Here is a 25,542-nt window from a genome sequence, read left to right as displayed (position 1 = left end):
TGACCTTCAGTAAACGACCTAGAATAGATTACTTACTTCCACTAACCTAAGACCCTCTTTCATTATCTGCTTAAATAACAGCTTTGGAAAGTTGAATGCAGACAAATGTTAATGTTTTTACATGTTTTTAAAAGCCATTTTATTCTAGTCTCAAATGACATACAGGTCACTCCTAATGCTTACACTTTCCCTCCAGCTAATTTCATGGCTAAAATCTCGCTGTGGCCATCTCTTAGATTTGTATTCAATACTGCTAAGTGTTTGGAAAGAAACCCACAAAAGGGATCAGGATTTCACTTGTAAATATAGACAAATTAATCAATTTCTATGGCCTCAATTTCTTCTTTGTCTTCATAATGAAAGTGTTGAGAAATTTAATGACTACTTTCCCTTCCAAATTAACATTCCATATCTTTGTGATATTTTTCTCTCAAAGTTAAGTTTATTGTGCGTGTGTTTTTTTTTTTTTTAGTTTATTGTAGTTTTCACCATGACAATGAGTCAGCTTAATAAACTAAGTCATACCAATCAATATGCACTTGGAAAGAGGTCACTAGGTAGAACTAGTTTTTCTCAGAAGTTCACAGACTACTCTATACCTTTATGGGTCAGGAGGCTGAGGCAGGAAGATCATTGGGAGTTCAAGACCAGCCTGCGCTGCAAAGTGAGCTCAAGGCCAACCTCAATTACATAGCAAGACCCCATCTCAAAAAGACCAAAAAATATTTTTTCTATATCTTTATGAGCATATGAGATATAAGACAGGAAATAAACTCAGGGAGGGCCACCCATATAGCTCAGCGGATTAAAGCACCCGCAAGCAGGCACAGAGGCCGGGGGTTGAATCCCCCGGCCTGCTGTGCCAGCCCCGCCCCCAGGGTGTGCTGAAATGGTGATTGAGATTGGGCGTGGTAGAACGCGCATATAATCCCAGCTCTTGGAAGGCTGTAAATGGGTGGATCACTACGAGTCCAATCTAGTAGTAAGACCCTGAACACCCTGTAGAGCCTTCCCTAAAATAAAAATAAAAAATAAAAATAAAATAAAATCAGGGCTCTATTAATAACCCCTAAATAAGCATTATTAACATCTGTGTACTCCTAATTCATTTTTTTTTCCTAATTCATTTTTCAGAGCCCAGACCCTGAACTTGAAGTAACCTTAATTAGACTCCTCCCCTAGATCTGACCCCAGCTCTTCAGATCTACTAAGTTCCCACCATCAGGGCTACCAAGCTGGACTCAATGCCTCCATCCACCCATGTAAACTATTTTCCGTTTTTAAAACTACCCAGCAAGCTGCTCTCCTGTCACCACATGCTTGAGACGTGGCCACAGAATCACTTCCCCTTTGTCTTTTCTTCACTCTTCTCTTGATCTCCCCTGAGATCTCCTGTTGGCATTCTACCCCTGGGCTTCTCTGCCAGGGTGACATGCATGCCTTGTCACACTCAGTATTTGTACGGCACTGATCAGAAGGATGGAACCTGCCACCATTGAAAAGAAACTCAGAATTTGCTACAGTACCAATAGCTCCTAAACCAGAGGACCAAAAGGGATCTAGAATGTGGCTAAGGTCACAATAGTAATTATTTCCAGAACTCAGTGGAGAACCTTAGCCAGAAAGGTCCACTAGTGCCCTATTCCAGGCCCGAGTGGGGACTTCACCAAGCCTAGCAACACTCACCTTCCGGCAGCCTGGCGCACGCCCTGTTCTAGCACTGTTGCCAACCCTTCACCTACAATATATTTACACACTCTGCCTTAGAATTCTATTTGAGCTCCAAATCTAGCCTAGGGTTCCTTTATCTCACTGATACACACCCACAACACAAGCCTCAAATGCAGTCTGTCCTTGTATCCATTCTCATATACTTACTAAGCCCCACATAGAGTCATAACATTACTAAAACCAAGATTAGGCAGTAGCACATCTCATTTTTTATTTCAACTTGAATATCACAGAAATTACTACTAAACAATAATCTTTATATTTTTCTTTTGAGAATTCCAATGCCTGACCAAATTCAGTCATTTGAACACTTTTGAAAAATAATTTTATTTTAAAATAATCTTCTCATTAACCCAATTTGCTCTTGCACTGGTCATGAATACTAGGTGATCATCCTTTTTCTTTTTTTTCTTTTTTTTTTTTTTTTTTTTTTTTTTTTTTTTTTTTGCGGAGCAGGGGATTGAACTCAGGTTCTTGCACTTGCCAGGCAAGCGCTTATTCCACTGAGCTATCTTCCAGGCCCCTAGGTGATCATCTTTTTCATTTAATACAAAAAGGTCACCCTGAATTTTCAAAGACAGGATGTGAACAAAGTATTGATTCAATTTTTTCTGAGCAGCTTAAGCCACAGCTTTGAGCTGGGACTCTGTCAAGAGTAGGGAGCTCTGTACTAGATTTCTGCCACACGCTGTGTCCTCTGGCCTGTCTGTCTGTGGCCCTGGGGCAAGTCCAGGAAGCCATTAGCTTCTTCAAACTTCCTTTCATTTGTTGAAAAAGAAACATGAAGGGAAGACTGACATGCCTCAATGGACCCCAACTGTCTCACTCCACATGTATCACAAGAAGAAAATCCCCTGACCCTGCCATTAACTCAGTCTTCCCCAAGTACTGACTGCCATATAAGAAAAATTTAGCAGAGGAGCTTGCCCGCACAACCCCACGGGAGACTTGGTAAGACCCAAGATCCATGCCAAGGAGACGAAGGCTCTCCCTAGCCTGACCTCCGCATTCCACTTCCATCCTGTCTGCACCAAACCCGCTTCATGGATTCCTGCTTTAGCAGAAGCAGTCTGTCTATACGTTATTCCTTACTGCTCACAATTCTGGGGCGCTGTATGTCCCACACTCAGTCTGAGATATCTTCATTTCTCTGTTCTGCCTTTCTGGTTCCTACACTTCCTCTTCTCTAGCAAGGCTACTTCCTTAATGAGCTATTGAACCACTGTGTACACTCATGGATCACTTCTGCTTTACCTTCCAAGTGGACAAGTGGCACGATAGAAAGAGTGTGAGCCCTGGAGCCTGTCAAACCCAACTCCAGTCCTAACCTTCCCCCTGGCTGGCTGTAAGCCAAAAAAAGCTACTTTACATGTCTGAATTTTAGCTTTCTGTACTGAAGAATGGTGATAATATACATTATTCCATTAAGAATAACTTGATGGATGACCTTCACCTGATTATCCATTTAGGAATCACATAAAAATGTTGTGTTTATTTATTTTAATAAAGGCTTTATATTTTATTTTATTTTTGTATTTAGGACAGGGTGTACAGGGTCTCACTGTGTAGATCCAACTCGTAGTGATCCTCCTGTTTACAGCCTCGGGATTACAGATGCGTGCCACCACGCCCAGTCTCAATCACCATCTCATTGAACCCCGGAGGCTGGGCCTGCAATGGCAAGCCCGGGGATTGAACTCATGGCCCCTGCATCTGCCTAAGCAGGCACTTTAATCTGCTGAGCTAATTAGCTGGCCCTAAAGGCTTTATATTTTAAAGTAGGCAAAATCTCACAAGAGCCTCCAGGGAGGACTCTCGTTCTGCATTCTCCTGTTTTGTACTAGTATGATAGCTTCTTTTCTGGAAAAATTAAAATTAGACATTAAATATGTGATGCCAGCCCCTCAGATCAAGACCTTGTTTGTAAGATTTCATGAAAGCACTTCTGGTAAGATGGTGAACCTCAGAAGAGGTGGCTGCAGGAGAAATGCAAACAGTCCATCCATTCTATCCGCAGAGTCAGCCCACAGGGTCACAGTGACAACTTGGGTGTGGCCGTACAAATATTTGGTTCAGAGAGGGGAAAAAAATCTGCCATTATGATGTGTGAGCATTTATCACCCGAGGGAGGTTAAAGAATAAAAGGCAACTCTCATCGTTTTCTCAACCTTTTAGCTGCTAGATAATTGAATACTATGATACTGATGTACAGCTCCTTGAGCTGATTAATAAAGCCCTTGTTCATAAAACTACCTTAATCCTCTCATTTTTTCCAAGATTATAAAATATTATAATCTTTAAAGAACATAGGTCTGAGTTGCAGATGTTGTTCATATATTACTCCTCAAGTTCGTTAACATATTTGAATTTTCTGCATTTTATCCTTACAATTCCAAGGGAACCATAACAAAGAGACTATTGCCTTCCCTTTAAAAGTGGTAAACAAAGATTCAGAAGCAATTTAGAGGTCTGTCCAAGGTCAAACAGTTAGTTAAAAGGGAACAGGATTAGAATTTTTATTTCCTGAACCAGTGCTAGTCATAGTAAATAAATGTATATAGTTTATAAGAGGAAAGAAAATTTTTTCCACTGTGAAGTCTCTACTTTGTTAATTTAGATGGGTTTACTGGTAATGTAATTAAAACTAATGTGTAAAAAATTCAAAAGTCACTCATCTTGAGTAGACGAATACCCTGAGTCAGTGTAAGAAGTCAGCAGAAGAAAATGATTTAAATGATTCTAGGTATGGTGTATGTGCATGTACCGACCTGAATGCATTTCGTCTCTATCCTCAAAGAGCAGTTTGGAACATTATTCTCTGTTAACATGAATCTTAAATAACACCAAATCTGCACGACTGTCCGAACAGCAGCAGGCCACAAACTAGATTTTAGTGGCTTCAGGTGTTTTTCACCCAGTGTGACTCAGAATGTAGAATGTGCTACTTTTGAGCCACAATTCAGGTACTGTCACCTGACCTTCAAATACATATACAGAGAAGAATGCAGAGTAGCTTATTTACATACATAAGAATGTAGATGAAGGGCCACTACAAAAATGTACATTTAGAAGCAAAAGATAATCCAACCTGACTTAATATTTCTGATCACAGAAGATATTGCCTTCTGGATAAAAAGAGATTTAAAAATTGAGTTAATGTTTAAATGTGACAACAGCACAATATGTTAGACATCAGAGCTATAACTCTGATACAGTTTCTATCTGCAGCACACCTATAGCAGCCAAGCTATTGCCCATCCTGCTTGTACCACTCAACCCATAATTTATCTAAGGTAGAAATGGTCATAGATGTTACAAGGTTGCCAGTCAACACAAGCAAATGTTGTTTAAAGATGATGTACTTGGGGTGCTGGCTAAAAAGCACATGAGACAGTCCCCAAAACCTCCTCCAATTCTGAAATTCTTGAACCTATCATTCTACTCCTACTATCACTTGTGGTCTCTTTTTGTTGGCTACTGAGAACAGAAACTACACTAAATACCTGAGTGTATTATTCTAGGCTCAATGTATAAATCTCACGAAGATTAGAATTAGAACGTAACGAAAGACAGCCTAAAGGGAAGATAAAAGCATTGCCCTTCAAATCGTGCCTCATCAGGGGTTGGGATCCTTAAAATTAATTTTTAAAAAAGCTAAATGGCTTCCGCAAAGCACATCCCGGATTAATATACCTCTTCTTTGATTACCCCACTATAAACTACTATAATGTAATTCTATACTTTCCACACCACTTACTTGACAACTTCAGCCTTATATGAACAAACTGTCCTGGAGTTAAATGTATTCTTATGAATATAGGAAGCTGAGAAATGCAAGAATGTTGATCCCAAGGAACATCAACAACATGTTCTATCAGTGAGAAATTTTTAGACTGAACAAAAGCGACCAAGAGCAACTTGCTCTCTGAACACAGAGTCAGCGCTTCTCTGACATCTGGCCAACCACTGGCCTTCATCTGCCCTGATGGCGCCACTTGATGATTATATTCCTATTATGAAGCACATTTTAAAGTGACTCATCAAATATATAGATACAGATACAGATATATGAAGAAAAAGCACAAAATAAAGTTGCTTTATTGTGGGCATCAATTATTTTAGCAACTGAAGAAGAGTTTCACTCTAATGATACTTGTTATGGTTTGTGTTTAGTTTTCCCTCCAAAACCTCATGCAAATTATGGGACAGATGTAGCTGGAGGAGCAACGAGTGGCTTGAGGGGAGGGGGCCAAGGGGCGGGGCTAGAGGACCGGGGCGGGGCCAGAGCACCGGGGTGGGGCCAGAGGACCGGGGTGGGGTCAGAGGACAGGGGTGAGGCCAGAGAGGCACGAACCATTAAACTGACTCTCCCGTGCTTTCTCAGAGATGTGGAGAGGGTCATCCTGGACACGGCAGCCCCCCAGCCCCTCCTCCAGTGTCTTGAAACCTCCAGTAACTGTGAGCTAAATAAACCTTTCCTTCCCTCATTTTGAGTGTTGGGTATTTGTCCCAACAATGAAAGAAAAGTAACTAATACAATACTTATAGTAATGCCTGTTTTCGTGATTAAAGAGAGGCTTCATTTTGCTGAAGGGAAGATCTTTGTGAAGTTCAATGGAATTTAATTTTACTTTAATTTATATTACTTGTCAAGCTCATTAACATTTTTCAATTTCATATATTTTATCCTCACAACCTCATGAGAACTATAATATAGGGATTATTACCATCCATTTGAAAGTGGTAAACAAAGATTCAGAAGCAATTTGTCTCATAATGGGGTTGAAAACCTCAAAAATCCTCTCTCAGGAGAACTCAGTTTTAAAAAGTAACTTGGCAAATATTTTTGTGAATGGAAATCCATTCAATAATCTAGATGTTTCCATCTATATTCATTTACAGTGTAGTAATTTTCTATAAAAATTGCTTTACATGATGTAAGAGCATGTATCACATAAGCATTTGTAAGAGAAACTTTGTAAATATTCTAAGAATACACACTACACATTATCTTCTAGTGAAAAAATCATAACATTTTTCTGTAATTCACACATACACAACAAAAACATTGTATGCCCTTCCCTAGTAAATTAGAAATATACAAAACATGTAAGGAATAAATAATAGAGTACGGAATCAGCATAGTAAGGAATTAAACTGTCAGTAAGGAGTTAAAACACATTTACTAGAAATGTAAGACTGCAACACCTCAACCAAGTGCAAAGGACATGATTGGCTGGGCCCTTGGGAGCCAATCTGATGGGTCACACTGCCTTAAAAATGTCTGGACATTTTTCCCAAACCAAGTTTCTCTTCTTCTAAGTTATCATTGTACAGGGTGTGATGACTTTGAGGCATCAATTAATATAAATTGGGAGCAGGTAAAGTATTAATTAAACATGACACTCTGATTATTTAAACCTTCTATTAAAGTTGATTATTCAGAGCATGTTGATAACCTGTTCTTCAAAAATGACGGATGATAGCAAGCTCTACTGACTTCCTCTTAGTCTACTATTTCCAACTCGGCAGAACAGAAGGGATAAATGGAGTGAGAAGAACACAGGAACAAGTCTAATAGACAAACTGACTAATGTCAGACCCCAAGGTCAAAGCAAAGCAATTCATTTCTTAGCTTTCATCAACACAAGACATGATTTATCAAGCTAAGAACAGGATTCCAAACATTATACATCTCAGTGATATGTTCGCTGCACTGCGTAACTTTTTGAACAATGATAGATTATATTTCCTGCAAAAGTAATGACATAAGATAAAATTCACATTTGTGAAAACACTTTGATTTTATGTATATGCTATTAGCCATTATTATTTTGCACACCACTTGAGGGCTAGTAACATTTTAAAAATTAGGTATTCCTTGGAATGCTATGACCTTCATGGTTCAAACTATAAACATTATTTCTCTGAAAATACTATTCTTATTCTAACAGATTCATTTGTGGAGTCAGTCACCATGCAGTAATTATTAAAAGCAGTATCTTTATGTCATTGCAGTGGAAATTATTATATTTGAAAGATTCCTATTTCTATGAACTCAAAGCTACTTTTAAAGAGGAAATCATAAGAACAATCTATGGAAAAATATCTCAACATGATGAATGTAATTACATAAAGGGAAATTTTGTCAAAGTTTCTCTCAGACTTGCTATAACACTTAGGGAAATACACTATGAGACATGTCTCTGATAGAAGCAGCTCTGAAATTATCTTATAGAATAATACGAGCTCATATTATTCTTGAAAGATTTCTCAAAATAAAATTACATGTACAATAGATTGAGATTTTGAGACTTCGCATTCTACATATTTTATAGCACAGTGCTATATTCAATGAGCCAAATTAATTATCAGCTTTTCATTAGGTCACAATTTCAGGAAAGTTGTGTTACCTACATGGAAGAGGACAGTAAACAGTGTTGTTTTAGCTTTCACTGACGAGTCATTTCACCTCCTGCTGGCAAGCAGTGTGCTGCCGCACACCCAGACACACAGATCTGGCATTGGGAAATGCATGCATTTCGGCCTGTCACAAGGGATGCAATCATAATTACCATCCCTTATAACTGAAAGTATTGGGGCTCAGTAGAATGAGTGCTTCCCTGGCAAGTGCAAGGGCCTGAGTTCAATCCCTGGTTCTGCCAATAAATAAATAAATAAATAAATAAAAATTAAAAAAATAACTGAAAGTGTTTTGGAACTGGGTACACCTACAAAATATATGGGTACACCTACAAAATAATATAAATTACACATCTGGACTCAATCTATATAATTGGATCATTTCTTCTTAGTATTCACCCCATTCATCCCAAAGAATTGTCTGAATTTTAAAAAGAAAATTCAGATTTGAAAATCTAAACTGATAATGACTATTAACAGGAAATAGCATTTAAAAAATGAAAGCCTACATTGCAGAAAACCCTTTGGCTGACAAATATACTATGCAACATTAGCCCTTATTGTATAGTAAAAAAGAGGCTTTGCATGAACCTCTCATATTTTACTTTTGAGAAAATCATCGTATCAGCTGAGTTTTACGCAGAAATCTCCAGGTAAAAGTCAAATACCTGGGTATCCAGTGTAAGAGAATGAAATGGTACCAAAAATTTCTTCAGTATTGAAAAGTTAGAGTGCACAGGTTTTAATTATTGTGTTGGTGGCTGAGACATTATAGCTGACCATACTAGAGTCATGCTTGGAATGCCTGTCATTCTAGTCTTCTAAATACATACTGCCAGCCACTTCTTAAAGGAAGGGCTTATTTTGGCTCACAGGTTCTAGAGTTGCAGCTAGACCACAATTGTGGCTGCCAGATTCAAATACAGAAACAGCCCACGAGAAGGACGTGGTGTGGAAGAACTTCCCACGTCGTGATGTCAGAAGCAGAGAGAGCAAGGCTGGGATCTGGTGGGGACGCTCCCTTCCCAGTCATGCTCTCAGTGACTTTCTTCTAGCCAGATCTCATGTTTAGCAAGTCAGCTACAGAGCCCTCCTAATCCAGCCACTTTCTAAGCCCACCTCTAGTGCACAGGGCCCTTGGGGGGGCATCTCTAGCTAAACCACAGCAGAACATTTCAATAGTATGCAGTGATTTTTCTATATTCCTTTCAAAATCACTGAAGAACGAACAATAGCTTGATATTGAAACCTAGAAAACACTATTATTTAGCAGTTTACCTTGCTCTAAAACAAAGAACTAGCAGTAATAGTGGTACCAATCACCAAACATTTAGGTAGAGATTAAAAAGTGACAGCCAGTAATCTAAGTACATTATACATATTAACTTATCAACCCAGCCCCGTGAGGTACATGCTGTAGATTTTTTTCTAGTTTTTGAGATAAGAAAATTTCTTTGAATTAGAAAAACAAACAGAAACAACCATGCTCAATTACTATTTCCTAGTATTGGCACATACACTAAATCATAGACATTAGTAGTTTATGAAACTGAGAAATGAAGTTAAATTAAGGAAGAGAGGAGGGAGAAAGGGAATCTTGAACTAGCAAATGGTTCTGGTGAAATACATCAGAAGTACAGGTTGGAGCAAGCATGACATAGTTTAAAGATACACTTAATATATCCCACATTCATGTGTACATGGCAAAAAAAAAACCCTAGGTTTAAACTTAAGTAACATTAAAGGAATTGAATGTTATAATATACTCTAAGAATTACACACATACTACTGACATACCATTTAATAAATATTATGTTGTAGCTCTATCTAAAAACCTACAATTGCCTTTTTTTCCTTGAGAAATTTTCTCCTATATGTGATTTTAGTAATTGGTCTCTTTAAAATGTATTTAGATTTAGGAGTCACAGTAAATAGGAGTCACAGTCATAAACCATAGTTACTTCTTTCACATAATGGAAATTCAATAAATGTTTTATATGAAACCTAATAAGAGCTGTTTTTTCCTCTACATTTTCACTGGGTACTAATTATTCTCAAAACCTAACAAGACAGGGCAACCTATTTATCTCTACAAATGAGTTTGCAGTCCTAAGGTAGCTCATCATTTACATGTAATATTAGAACTGGTTCCTGGTAAATCTGTGTTCCCTACCTCCAATTCCAGTTATAAATATGACAATAGTGTTACAAGTTGGTCATATTTCTCAATAGAATAGCTTTCTCCATGTTGAAATTACCTATTGATTTGCATAGCGGTTGAGTCAGATACTATGAAACATCATTTTAACATCCATTGCTGCTTTGTGTGTTCTGTACTCTGACACCCCTCATAGACTCAGCCAGATCTAATCAGTTTCCTATCTCCCAATAAACGTGGTGCCAGGATTTCTTAGTCCATCTTAATTCCAACTGTCAACTCACAAGCATCTGTGCTGCTACGCAGGCTATTTCGTACGGACTCACCTCTGCACCTGTTGTGCCTTTTCTCAGAAGTCAAGCCTCTCTCTCCCCCTCATATATTTATATTTACTTGGAGAATACTTTTCACATATATGGGAATATGTGGAAGGGATATATGCCTAGCTAAAGTATTTCCTTCTTTCTTCTCTGTCAAAATGTTAATAACTGATTGTGGTAGCAATTATACCCTTAACGTTGATTTGTTTATACATTTCAGTCATTGAATAGACAATAAAATAATCAAGTGCTTGGAGAAAAGTCTGCTTATAGATGATATGCCCAACAAGATAGTTGGAACATAGCAGATGTTGAATAAAAATGAGGTAAATTCAATAATTTTATAGTTTATATTTACTTTAACTTAAATTTTTCTTCTTGAGCCCACACATTTTTATGTTGTGTTCTGTACAAAGTGAAATGTTATAAGCAAATCATGACATGTACTAAAAATATTTAAATCATTTTCCTAAACTGTTCTAGAAATGTTACAAATATATATAACACTATATATATATATATATATATATATATATGAAATCATCTTATGATCAGACTGTTATTTACAAAGAATACATAAAAATAGAACTATAGATATATTTCAGTGGTAGGACACTTTCCAGGTATATATGAGACCCTGGATTCAGTTCATCATATGAGAGAAAGAGAGAGAGAGAGAGAGAGAGAGAGAGAGAGAGAGAGAGAGAGAGAGAGAGAGATAAAAATGATAATCATTCAGCTTGGACTTGGCAGATAGCTTGGCAGTCTAAGCACCAGCCTGGCAAGTGCAAAGACCTGAGTTCGATCCCCAGTACGGCATGCTATGCCAGTCACCAAAACCAGAAGTGGTGGTGTACACTAGTAATCCCAGCACTGGGGAGGCTGAGACAGGAGGAACACTATGAGTCTGAGCTGTGCAGCAAGACCCTGTGCCAAATACATTAAATAAATAAAAGATTTTTTAAAATTTTAAAAACTAAAATCATTCAGCTGCCCAAATTTACAAGCTTCTCTAGAATCCTATAGTTATTTTCCTAATTTTCTGTGAATTATATTATTCTCTTTAATTGGCACTTAAGAAAAAAGTAATTATATTATTAGAAATAGTCAACTTTTTGAGTTCAGACTATACTTGTGAGTAGCTGAGAGTCCATTTCAAGTTACAGAGATGTGAAACAGGGTACTTAAAATACAAATTTATTCTTTATTCCTTTCTCATAAAAAGTCATGTCCACTTTAAGTATAGAATATAGAGCTGAGTTGCTTATATATCATTTCACAAAAAAAAATCAATTAAATTGTGTCTAGACAATAACAGCCTCAATGAGAACAATACCGTGATGATAGCGTTTACTTTCCCACATGGAATTCTTTCTCCAAGTTTACTTTTCAACTATATAATCTCAAATTTCACTCATAAAGATTCAAAGTAAATAGGACTACTTACCTTTCAGGGTTTTCTACTTCCTCAGTAACAAAATTGAGGTAAAACCTAAAAGCATATAAATGAATGTTAAAATATTAATATACTTCACCTCAGTAATCCAAAGTCTTACATTTTATATATTTGAATTTGAATTCAAATTATGAAAACTTCATAAAGATACTTATTGTGAGATGAAATTATCCAACAACTGAAAACTCCTACGAATCATTTTTCCATTAAGCCCTATTTGTGGAGTGCTTATGATGTGGCACTTGGCCGGTAAGTGGGAACATCCACAGTCTTTCTACACACAAACAGCTCAAGTTCACAGGAAGCAGCACCAAAGTCAACGGGGACTTCTAGAGGTGGCATCTCCCAGTGGAAGCTTCCAAGAACATGTAACATTTGGCTCTGGTAAGGCTCTGTGAAGACATTCCAGGCCACGGACAGCCAGAATCACAGCGGCATGGCAGGGGCCATGCCAGGATAGGCGAGCCTGTGCAGCATTCTACCTTAGAAGTGAGACGCAGGGACTAGGAAGAGTATTAAGCACAATAATCTCTACCTTCTGTGAGCCTAAATTCTAGAGGTGGGGAACTCACAAGGCTGTGTACATGTGACAGCAATGTTTCTCAGTTTATAGAACTGTTGGTCTGCTGCCCAGAAACATGATGTACCAATTGGATGAGATAATGGTATAAATAATAATGTGCATAGAGCAATTTGGTCAAGCAATGGCCATGACTCATCACATGGCTGACCCTGACAAAGGATCTGTGCAGTACAGAGTTTTGGGATAAGTCCTGAGGGGACTTGACTGACTGTGTCAAATACAAAAGTTACATTTTTTGTTATATAGGTCTTGCTTTATCTTGGTCTTAACCATCCAGCAGAAAAGCATAGAAAAGAGTTATGAAAAATGAAGCCATGTTAGTGCACTGAGCTGTGGAAGGCTCAAGTCATCAGATTCGGACATTGCCAGTCCTGTGGATAATCCACTACTGTTGTGGAGTACTGGACTACATTGGAATATTTTGCTGAATTCATGCACCTACAATATTTGAATGGCAATGTAATACCCACCTCTGACAAAACTGAACCAAAAAAAGGTGATATAAATGAAGGACAATTTTGTATCTGTACATATAAAATAGGATAGATATACAGCTACTTTCTCTTAATTCAATAAAAAGAAAGATCTGTACTAATAGTGTTTGGACAGGATACCATGTCTGCATCTTGTGCTATGAATGACTGCTACAAAGACAACAATATGCAACGTATTAATTGTAACTCTCCTACCCACCTGTTTTGAAGCTGTCACATGGCAAGTTTTTTCTCAATAAAATAAAAAAAGAAAGAAATCTACTAAGAGACTACATTTAAGCTGTTCTGTTAAAGAAATAAATACTTAAAGTAATGGGTATGTTAGTTTGATAATTAGCTTGATTTCATTATTCTATATTCACAAGTCTTTGCATCACTTTGTACACTATAAATGTATACAACTGAAATTTGTGAATTTGAAAATGAAAATTTGAAATGAATTTAAAAATGGAAAGATGGTCGACCCTCAATTCACACTTCTTCCTTTTGGATCACTGTTTGGTAACGTGCATCTCAAATCAGGATTAGGAAGTCCCTGATTCTCAGTTTTGTACATTTAGGCAGTTAATCTTCAGCACGCTGTCAGCCACTACACTTAAATCAACAACTAACACACAGAAAATGTGAACATTTCTTAAGTCTACCACATTGCAGGGTCAGGAGGTGATGTGACAAGAAGTATGCTGGACACAGAACAGTTCGCTTTCAAGTACCATGCGTTGCAATATCCTAATGTCAGGATTCCAGAAAAATCCACACCTGTTTCCTGCTCTTTGTGCCTCTACCCAATCCCACATAGGAATCCCCAGTGCTTCCCATCTTTGACAATTTAGTGGGAAGGAAACCCTTCACAGCTCTCACAGGGCTTTCTTAAGTTTCTACAATGTGAAGTTGAAGCAAATTCCAGCCTCAAATAAGCATACATTGAAATTAGAATCATGAAAAGGGAGAAGCTCAGGGAATGTTACAGGAAGCACAAAATAGATAAAGACAAAGAACTTGCTACTTCTGCATTTTGCAGTCTTGAGAAGTTTTCACAAAGTGAAGAGGCTATATTTCATATATCCTTCAATTATTATTTCTTGAAAGGTTAAAAGATAGCCTTTCCTATGGGAACACAGGTCTGTACATAAAAAATCTCTACAATCTAAAGCCAAATATGACTGGAGTATTAGGCCATCAGTCTATAATATGCTTAAAAGCACCTCCTAGACTAAAAGAAAGATGAGGAAACCTCTGTTGTTTTATCTTCATAAAAACCCCATCTAAATTCATAAGCAGATAGTTGATGCTCAAGGTTAAGTTAGTTCCAACTTTAAGAACTGCCTTTTAAGTTGATATATGTGAAACGCTGGGAGAATGGTCCACGATAAAAGCGATCTAGAAAGTTAGCAGCCAGTGACATTTTGCACTGACTCAAAAGTGCAGTTTCTAAAAGCAGGGATTAATGTTTCACTGGGAAAGCAAGCACTAGTCAGTATCTGCATCTGAGATCCGCTCTGGAGACAGCAGCTGCGTCCCCTGCATGCCTCAGAAATCGCGCCCATTAGGAAACGTGTCTGGGCTTCCGGTTCAAAGGCAGTGCGCTCTTTCTTCACAGTTGCTTTAGAGATCGATCTTTTCTAATATATCAAAGCAAGGAGGAAAATATTTATGAAAAAGAACCATAACTTCAAATATTTTCCATGGCGCCAGAAAATAGTGGAACGGAAAGGGCTCGGGACAGGGTGTGGGTAGGAAGGAGAAAACTCCTTATTTTACCCCAAACATGCACACCCTGTGGGAAACACGTTTCTGCCTGCCTGGTTTCCAGCATCGAGTCCACAGCTTTCTCTTGGCTTCACGCCTCCTCGCGGCCCCTGGAGAACATTCCCAAAACGCACTGCTCCTGCTCTGCATGATTATGCCCAAAAGACTCAGCTATGCTAGCAGTGTATTCCAACACCCAACACATGAAGTCTTCTAAAAAAAAAAAAAAAAAAAAAAAAACCTCATTCTTTAGATTGGATTTGACACAGTAGTACAAAATAATCCCAACAGGTGCTTTAGAAAGACTCAATCCATTAAGGATAACAATTGAAAGGGAGAAAAAAAGGACTCTTAGGTTTGTTTAGTGTTTTTTGTTTTTGTTTCTGTTTTGTTTTTTCTTCTTTAAGTCCCACCAAGCAATGTTCAGCTTTGGATGAGGACACAGGATTGAAAGTGGATGACTCCCCAGGGCCAGTGTTTCTCTGAGTGCAGACAACAGCAATATATTATAGCTGTTCTGACCCAACTCTGTGACTGAGCTGGATTCATGGTTTATGTTCCCTTAGTCATGCTTCTGTGAAGGAGTTTTCATCATACTGTAAGGGCTCTGTGCTCCTCCGAGCCAAATGTTGGTTCAGTTTCTGCAAGGTTCAGTGGAGGTCTTACGCAGCTGCGAGGACTTGGATCACTCGCAGAGCAGGGTCCCCGGGAGCGCGTGGTCCTGCTGCTTGTGCGAGCAGGCTCCCGGCGGGCCAGGCAGCCTGATGACAATGGCTGCATTGCTCCCGTCTTTCTCATTTGCAACGTCCCCACTTGCGTGTGCGTGTGCATATGTGTGAACACTGTTGCACTGGCAGCAATGCAGGGAGCAGTGGCTCACCTCCAGGTCTCCGTTTGTATTATACAGCCCAGTCTTGTATTATAGGATGAAAGATGGAGCAACCCATCAGCAGGGGTCACATCTGGAAAATGAATGAACACCCGTCTGCTGGGCAAATGACTTTGCCTCCACTTCCAGCTATCCACATCCAAATAATAATTTCTCCAGAACTTCAAACCAACAAATTGTCTTCTCAAAACCCAGGGTTTTTTTTTTCTAACACTGACGGTTATAGATTAATAAACAGATTATTTCCACCTCTTTATAAGGCATTCAGGTTGCATAATGACCGGTTATGTATCTGTCTCCTATAGTAACCACTTATATCAGATAAAACCCCATTGAACCAAGCCCTGGGCTTATTTTCCAATAACATGTTGGAACCCTCAAAAATATAAGGAAATCAATGGTTTCTGACTCCTTACATTGGGAAGTAGACGTGAAGACCATGGGGGTGAAAGTAGAAATAAAGTATGTAAGCCCCCTTTACCCTCTGAACAGAGTAACATTTTGGGTTCAGCACCAATAAAATTCAATATTAATAAGATAACTAAAACTCTAAAGTCTTTGTACATAGAGAAATCTGTCAGCTTTCCAAAGTCTCAGAAGTGGAGAAAATTGGCTCTACATCAAGCAAGTGACCTCAATATTCAGTGCTGATTCCAGAAGAGAGGAAGGCAGAAATATTTTAAGATTCCATGGGAACAGACACATAATACTCACAGGCAAAGAAACTTCATTCAGCAGAATTAATCAAATCTCCCTTGTGAGGATCTTCACATTCCACATTCCTGATGGAGCACTGAGAGGCTCCCAGTGCCTGACTTCCCTGAAAGTTCTCTCTCCCTGCCTGCTCTGCTGTGGAGGCTCCAGCGACCCTCACAGTACTTTGGCTGCTGCCCCAGGGCGTAGAGCTGTGATCCAAGCTGAATAGCCAGGGAAGAGTTGATTCTTCTTCTAACCGTGTGATCATGCTCAGCTCTTTTCTCTGCCCAGCACCACATTGTGCTTTGGACAAAAGTAAAAAGACTTCAAAAGCATTGAGTGACTGAAAACTAATGCTTACACACAATGGCTGTAAAAATATTTGGGGAATATACAAACATTTTATCCTTATCTCCATAGAGCTGCAATCTTCCAACAACCTTCAAACATGATTTGCTTCAAAGCCATGCTAAAACATTAAGTTCTCTTAATTTTCCTCTAATGCAATACATTCATAATTCAGTGAGATTAACAGGGTACCACTCTATTTGTTTTTGAAATATATCTTTAGAGTTCCTGCTTTGCCCAGAGGTGAGATCTTAAAAACTAAAGAAACAACAGGAAATTAAATTTGTGTTAGGCATTTACATAACGCTTGAGCTAGTGAAGTTTCCCTTTATTATTTTTCAGCTCATAGAACATTCTTACAGATAAGCTGTATTAGTTTTATAAATACATTTTTTAAATTGCCAATGAAAGCTAATCTTGTCATAATGACTTTGATGCTAAAGTACTACTTTTGTACCTAGTGGACACTCTCGAAATAGTTGTCTCTACTAAATCTTACTAGATCAATAAAGTTTAGGAAAAGTTCCATTCCCATGCACGACTAGTAGTATTCAAGTTACTGCACAACGTAAGTCTTCAGTATAATATTTTAATGTCTTAACTCTAACAGTAACTATCACAGATAGATATTCTTCAAAGGAAATAAGTCCTTGTTTTGATCAACTTGGTGGCACCTTTTAGTTTGCCAATGCAGGGAAATTTTATGAAACTTTAAAAATATTACACATGGCCTCATGCAGGTAATTTTATTATCTTTCTTATTTCTTGCATTTAGAGCATTTTCTTCTGCATTTTAGACAAGGGTCTACATGGTGTTCAGGGTCTCACTATTAGATCAGACTCATAGTGATCTGCCCATTTATAGCCTCCCAAGACCTGGGATTACAGGCACGTGCCATCACACCCAGTCTCAAGACTGTCTTAGTGCACTCTGGGGGTGGGGCTGGCATTGCAGGCCCGGGGATTGAACCCCTGGCCCCTGAGCCTGCTTGCAAGCACTTTAATCCGCTGAGCTATTTGGTCAGCCTAGAGCACCATTTTAGCCAGCTAAGAACATCTTATTTTTTCCTGATTTACTTCTTTCTCATGGGAAGTAGAAAAAAATTGCTATTTGTAAATATCCTTGGAGCTTCACTGAAAGACCTATTGAGAAGTTAAAGACTAATTTCTAATGACTAGTGACACTTTATTGCTACATAATTTTATACATATATTTATGTATGCATGCAAGCATTTCTTCATTTGAAGGATACTAGGTATTGAAACCCAGGAAGGACCAAGCTACTTCCCAGACCTTTTTAAAAAATTTGAGTTAGGGCTGGCAAGATAACTCAGTGGACTAAACCCCAGCTTTGGTAAGTGCAGGGATAGGGATTGATCCAGGCACCAAATGCAGTACCAGCCCTGCCCCCCCCGGGTGTGCTGAGCCAACCACCAAGATGGTTTGGGTGGTGTGTGCCTGTAATCCCAGCACTGAGGAGGCTGAGACAGGAAGATCACCATGAATTGGAGCTATGCACTGAAACCATGTACCAAATACAATCAATCAATCAATAAATATCCAAGTCAAAGACTCATTCTGTTGTCTAGGCTGCCCTTGAACTCATGATCATCCTGATTCAGCCTTCCTCCTGTGTAGCTGGGACTGCAGGTGTGCACCACCATGCCCACCTACTGGTACATAACTATCAGTGATTTATAGGCGGTCTTATGACCCAACATTTGTGTTTTGTTATTCTTGTTTGGCTTTGGTTTGGTTTATTGTTTTATGTGGGGTTTTAAAAATATTTTTTGTTGTTGTTTTGAGATGAGGACTGGCTATGTTGTTTTAGCTGGCCTTGAACTGATCATGTAGCACAGACTAGCCTCAAACTCAATGGTCTGCCTGCCTTAGCCTCCAGAATTCTGGAATTACTACATAAGCTTGCACCCTCATGCCTAGTCAAGCATTCATTTTTATGACATTAAACTAATTCAGGCAGTCATCTTCACTATATGGACTCATAAAATGGCATCCCAATCTCTGGTGAACTGGTACACTGAGTACTGTGAGCTAGTGGAAACAAAGGGGCTCAGAAGCAAACTCTATCTCAAGTTCTTCTGCCGTTATTTCTGTTCCTTGCTCTCCCTGTCCAAGGCCAGCCATTAAAAAATACAATTATTTTTCCCAAAAGTTCATAGAAACTGGATACTCTCACCTTGAAAGCAAGCCATAAATTCTAGAAATATACTCCAACCTTCTGTCTGTCTGTGGGGGTGCTGGCCATGAAGAACTCCTTTGATCTACCTTGTCTGTAGTAGCTTGCAAGACCTTTGATCCTGAGGACTCATGGCCCAGTCCCAGAGGAAAGTGCTACACAGAGTCCAAGAAGAGGCTGAACACACTGGCCTTGCTAGGTTTCCCTTCCCATCTATCACCATTAATACACATCCTTTTGTCTATAAAAATAGAAAGGTTTTCTTGGGATGATAAGACTTCATTTCTGAGGCCTCCCATGTCACATGAACATTTGATCAAATAAATGTGTTAGTCTTTTCTCTTGTTAACCTGTCTTTTGTTACAGGAATGTCCGCTCTGACCCTTATCATGGGTGAGGAAAAGCCTCACACCTTTCCATGCTTGTAACATCAGGTTTGCATTAAGTCTGGAGCATAATAAGTGGCCTAACAGAGGGGCCACACCATATTTGCCATTTCAAGTACTGCATGTGACACTGGATTAGAGCTACTCACATTTCTCTAGTACCTTGCTTTACACTTAAGCAAAATAGTTCTAAGAATTAATAAATTACCTAAAGCACTAGACCTATATATACTTACCAGCCAGCATATGCATACATTCCATAATAAAAAGCCAGTGGCAACCCCATAAGACTTGAATCTTTTCCAGAAAAAGGATCTTTGAAATGCTGTGTTTGTCCTACAATTAGAATGCAAAAAGTTTAGAGCTTTCCTAAAGAACTGGTTATTATTCACTCTAACTCTAAACATAGGAATCTGAGAATGAAACTTTACTGCTTTAGGTCTGTATTCTTTGTTCTCTGCTGATTAATAGCTTTGTATATTGATATGATACTGTACCCATTCTAGAGAAAAAGTTCCAAAAGTGTGCTGATCACTGGGCATCTTATTTCACATTTGTCTTTTAATAAAATCATGTCTAGAATGAAAATAGTATTTTAAACATGCTTCCTCACTGAGCATGGTCATTCCTAGGTGAAATGAGATTAACGCTCTCCTGAGAAGGGCACAATTTTCTTCTTGAAACATTAAAGAGAAATTACACTGAATTCTAAACTGAATTTTAATAAATTTTGCATCAAATGTGAATTGAACAGATATTACATCTACTCAGCCAATATTCAAATTTAGCAGGAGAAAAATCTCTATTTTGCAAAGAAAATAGCATATAGAATTACCCAAATCACAAATGACTTCATTGTATAACTGGTTAACAAAAGAGGGGCAGGAGGTAGCCAAGGTACATGGAAGACATAGTCTTCCAAATCAAATTTCAACTTCTGCCTGCATTACTAAGCACAGCATTTGCACTGAAGACAGAAACCCAAAACTGGAGAATGTTGAGTTTTTCCTTCAAAATAACTAATTTCCAAACATGTACAGTTCACTTTTTAAAATGAGACAATGAGTCAGAGGTGCCTGTTCTATTCAAGCACCTCTTGGTCCTTAGAGAAGGTAAACATAAATACTGGCCTTCAAATAAAACCATCTCTTGAGTATTCTTTTATCATGATTGTGACGTTCTTGGCCTACAGGACACTATTCCTCAGGGAGCTGCACTGAATAATCAATAAGGGAAAAAAAATCTTTGTAAAGACCGAGTCATGGGCTGGCCAAATAGCTCAGTGCATTAAAGCACTTGCAAGCAGGTGCAGGGGCCAGGAGTTCAATCCCCAGGCCTGCAGTGTGGGCCCTGCCCCCAGGGAGCGCTGAGATGGCAATTAAGATCAGGTGTGGTAGCGCCCACCTGTAATCCCAACTCTTGGGAGGCTGTAAACAGGTGGATCACTCTGAGTCTGATCTAATAGTGAGACCCTGAACACCCTGTAGACTCTTCCCTAAAATAAAAAGACCGAGTCATGAGTACAGTTCTTCATAAATGTCATTCTGCAAGTTTAAAGAAAAATGAGAAGCATTTTGTTTCAAAACTTGAAGAGTGGTTTGGCTATATAACAGAGGTCTCAGGAAGATGAAAGTCCAATGTTCAAAGAAAAGTTCAACACATATTCATAAGTGAATGCACAACATTTTCAGGATCTAATTAGAGTAGAAATAGATGTGCAATATAGGTTAGTGAACGCTTTCTCTTCCTGGCATCTCACATCAGTACAGAAAATATGTGAATGTATTATAAAGAAAATTACAATTTTATTTCACTTTTTATGAAGAGAACAAAAATATCTACTAACAATGCTCTCCAAAATATTAAAATTTACTTTATATGTGCCAACATACTAGGTGAATTTCTCTATTAGGTGAGATCTAAGAAGGAACCTGGTCACACAAAGTGCTGATCTTGTATTAGTTAGAGGTCACTCTGTTGTAACTGCCCAAGGATCTAAGATCTCTATCAAATCAAGATTTTTCATTTTGAGGAAATTAAAATACAGTGTTTACCACTGTGGACAAATAATCCTACTTCATACACATATAAAAATCAGGAGTCAGAAATGATTAAGTATGCCAGTCTACCAACAATGTCTGATATTATATCAAAAAGAAAAATAAAATTTTATCTTAGCTTCAGGGGATAGTATATCAATTTTTGGAATCTAAACTAGGACTAAAGAGGGGTCAATGACAGAGAGTTTCCACCCTTTCTGAATAGCAGAGAAGTCCTTTACAGAAGACTAAAGACTTAGCTCTAAACGTTGAAGCACAAACAGAATAGATGATTCTGCATACATTCCTGGTCAATTAAATAGAAGATGAGCGGATCAACTATGTGGAGGGCAAGGTGAATTAGCAGAGCAAGCTCATATCTTCCTTTCACTGTAAACCCTCGTGTTCAAACTCTTCATTGTATTTATTTCAAGTTGGCTGAGGCTGCTGGATTTGATGAAAGCATTTTGCCAGCAGGGCTGTAAGATCTCCCACTAGGCTTATTAAATGGACAACAGCATCTCCTTTGCCCAGCTAGAGTGACCGATCTTTCCGTGTTTGTTATTGTTTAATGCCTCTACCAACTGCGATGATTTTGCTGAACTTTGGCATTTCCTTTGCCTTGTTGTAATTCTTTTCCTGCAATGTCATTAAATTTCTCTATAAACTCCCTGTCTTCCAACTGACAAAATCAATATAAACATTAAATACTTAACATGACCAAGTTATAAGCACCATACATTTCTTTCTTTCTATTACATCCTACTACAGCACCCATTGCCAACGAAATACCTCATGTGGCCCTCCTCCAACCCTTTCCACAGAATACAAGCAATTGCATGCACAACTTTCCTAAAACATCTAGAACTCTAAATGTCATTAGCTCTCTGCTTCTCTTGTTATTAAATAGCAAACTCTCTAAGGCAAATATTTCCAAAACAATGATCCATTTTGGTAGAAATGCAAATTTTATATTGAAAATAATATAACCAACCAAAGTTAAGAGTTTGCAGCTACTTTTTTAGGAAATAAATATTTATTTCTCAGGAATGTTGTTTCCATACCTGACTACTCTTCCGGTGATACCACTCTCAAGATAAAAGAAATCATAACCAAAAAAGATAGGATTATCAACCATCTCCCATTTTCCAGAAGTCTTATTTCTCTTTAAATTTGATTACTACTATTGAACAATGCTAAAGTAAAAACAAAAGAACATATTTATTTGTAGTGAAAGTTTTTTTCTCAAAAATAATCTTGGCAGAGCTTTTTTTTTTCCAGTTTGTGGTTTTACTTCAAGCAATATACACCAAGAGAAATTACTGATGCCTTATATCATTGCTTGACCCAGTCTTAATCCCCTTGCTGCCTCTCAACCATAAATACCAACTCACTCTCAGTGTAGCAGCCTTTCCAATCAATTAGATGACGGTATGGAGTTTAAATTCCACAAGCAGAGACTAATTAAGGATTCTGCTGGTACCAGAAAAAGTTAGTGTTAGAAGAGACCAAAAGCAGATACGTATTTTTAAGAGCATTTACTTTTCCATCCATACCTTTAATTAGTTGCATAACTCCAGGGACTATAATTATCAGAATTGCTGTGAGCTTGCAAAAGGTTAAGAAAATCTGAATCCGGGCACTCCAGCTGACACTCATGCTATTTAGGACCATCACTAGAGCTGCAAACAAATAGATGAAGTTATAAAAGGCAAACCCTCTTGGGCACAAAGACATCTTACATTCTTTTTACTCAAAGTGCAATGTGAAAACCAGCAGTGTTGGTATTGCCTGTAACAGTTTTAAGATGTAGAATCTCAGGCTCTGCCTCAGACCAAACAAATGCAAAGAAGCACTGAAACAAGATCTGTTTATTTGTAGGCACATTATAACCTGAGAAGTGTACATAGTTACAATTTCTATTCTTTGTATATGTCAATAAGAAAGGACACATAATGTATGGCTCTAAGAGGTGTATGAAAATATCTTCTAATCAAATGCAAAAGTTGTCACAGAATGCAAATTTCTGAACTTAACCCTAGCTTCACATGGCAAGTTTTTCCAACCTCAATGAGAACACTCTCACCAGGGTGGACTGTGCTCCAGAGAAACAAGTCGACAAGTCAGCTGGGATCTCATTCTTCACCCTCAGCATTAGTTTAATCAGCACTTTTTTAGGTCATTTTTCTACTTTTCAGTTAACATGAAAGGTTGACTTTCAACCTACCCTACAAGCAGAAGCTTCCAAGACATGTTTTGAGACTTATGAATTTCTAGGTTAAAATATAAACTGGGCTCAGAGTTAGCAGAATTTTCCATTTTTACATGTTGCCCATGATTTCCCAAGAAGCAGTGACCACATACCCATCCCACCTTCTGGAACATGAAAATGTCAAGTGGAGAAGAAGGGTTGCTCATCTCTGTTTCAACAATATCCGGATGTATGCCCGGCTCAGGTAGACAACTAACATATTTTTGCGTGAATGCATGAATGAACTGGATCTTCTATTTTATTTATTTTTTTTAAATCTAAAGCACAGGTGAAGGGTCATTCTTTAAAATCTTCCTCTACCCTATAGAATTGATTGGGAATACCCTAGACAAACAATTTCAACTTTATGGTCTTTTTGAAACATTATGTTTAGTGCAGACAATGGCAACAAAAGTAGCTACTTTGTTTATTGACATTTGTTATCTATAAGCTTTACTTTTATAGAGATGCGTTATCCATAAATAACATAAATATGTAAAATACATCTCAGGGGATGACACAAATCACAGAATCCTTATCTCTCAAGTTATAACTGTAGGTTTTCCATCTGTAGAATAATAATAGTAATCTTCATACTGCCCGTCATCTGACAGAATCACTAGCTCATTTCTGTATTTAACTACATTGCGTTATCAACACATAATGTGTGATGATAGAAATTTTTACAACTTCGATCCTTAAAGACTAATTATCTTATACCTTATTTAGTAGATTTGTGTATAATCATTTAAAAGCATGATACAATTAAATGTTTTTGACCAATACCAATGGATAGATGGATAGGTATATATGATAGGTAGGTAGGTAAGTAGATAGATAGATAGATAGATAGATAGATAGATAGATAGATAGATGATAGATAGATAGATAGATAGATAGATAGATAGATAGATAAGGAGATAGATAAAGACAGAAGGAAAGGAAAAGGTCTGAAGGAATCATTACCAAAACACTAACAGCAAGTATCTATAGATGATAAGATGCTACATAATTTCCAATTTCTGATATTTATTTTTCAGCTATATTTCAACAGATTTGATAATGAACATGCAGTGTTATGACGACTGTAGCCAACAGTACTGAATTATAGACTTCAAATTTGTTTAACTGTTCTCACTACAAAACAAAAACAGAACTAAGGAAGGTGATATCTGCTTTAACTGACTTGCTGCGACAAATACTTCATAAAATACATGAATATTAGATCATAACATTGTATACTCTAACATAATGGAATTTTATTCAATAAAGCTGTAAATGTTGAAAGAGAAAGAAAGGAAGAAGGAAAGGAAGGAAGGAAGGAAGGAAGGAAGGAAGGAAGGAAGGAAGGAAGAAAGAAAGAAAGAAAGAAAGAAAGAAAGAAAGAAAGAAAGAAAGAAAGCTTCATTTTTTTAAATATTTAAAGTTGGGAAACAAGGGAACCATTGACCACATAGACAGTGAAATGAGAGTCACTAAAGAAGACGTTTGCAGGGCAGGGGAGATAGCTCAGTGGTAAAGTGTCTGCTTAGGCAAGTGCAGGGACCAGGGTTCCAGCCCCTGGTCCCACAAGCTGTGTTAGCCCCACCCTGGGTGGACAGAGCCAGCCACCAAGAGCCACCAAGACTGGGCATGGGAACCTGTGCTGGGGAAGCTGAAGTAGGAGAATCACTATGAGTCTGAGCTACGTAGTGAGACCCTGTACTGAATACATAAAATTAAAAAAAGAAGGAGGAGGAGGAAGAAGAAGCAAACAGGAAGTGGAAAGGAAAAAGTGGAGGAGGAGGAGAAAGAGGAGGAGGAGGAGGAGGAAGAGGAGGA

At 38.1% G+C, this 25,542-nt stretch overlaps 1 protein-coding gene across 1 annotated transcript in view; it reads right to left on the bottom strand.

Annotated features, from left to right (window-relative positions):
- The window catches only part of Slc7a11 (solute carrier family 7 member 11), an 80,224-nt gene that overhangs the window by 34,618 nt on the left and 20,064 nt on the right, over window positions 1-25,542 (bottom strand). The window contains exons 4-6 of the mRNA XM_004643639.2: window positions 23,027-23,152; window positions 19,668-19,767; window positions 12,080-12,124 (exon numbers count right to left, since the gene is read on the bottom strand). Of these exons, the coding sequence (XP_004643696.1) occupies window positions 12,080-12,124; window positions 19,668-19,767; window positions 23,027-23,152 (271 nt within the window). The remainder of the gene's footprint in view (window positions 1-12,079; window positions 12,125-19,667; window positions 19,768-23,026; window positions 23,153-25,542) is intronic.

The sequence above is a fragment of the Octodon degus genome, unplaced genomic scaffold, assembly GCF_000260255.1.
Source record: "Octodon degus isolate 3935 unplaced genomic scaffold, OctDeg1.0 scaffold00180, whole genome shotgun sequence".
NCBI lineage: Eukaryota > Metazoa > Chordata > Mammalia > Rodentia > Octodontidae > Octodon > Octodon degus.
The sequence above is the reverse complement of the archived record's forward strand: the minus strand, read 5'-3'. Positions and strand labels throughout refer to the sequence as shown.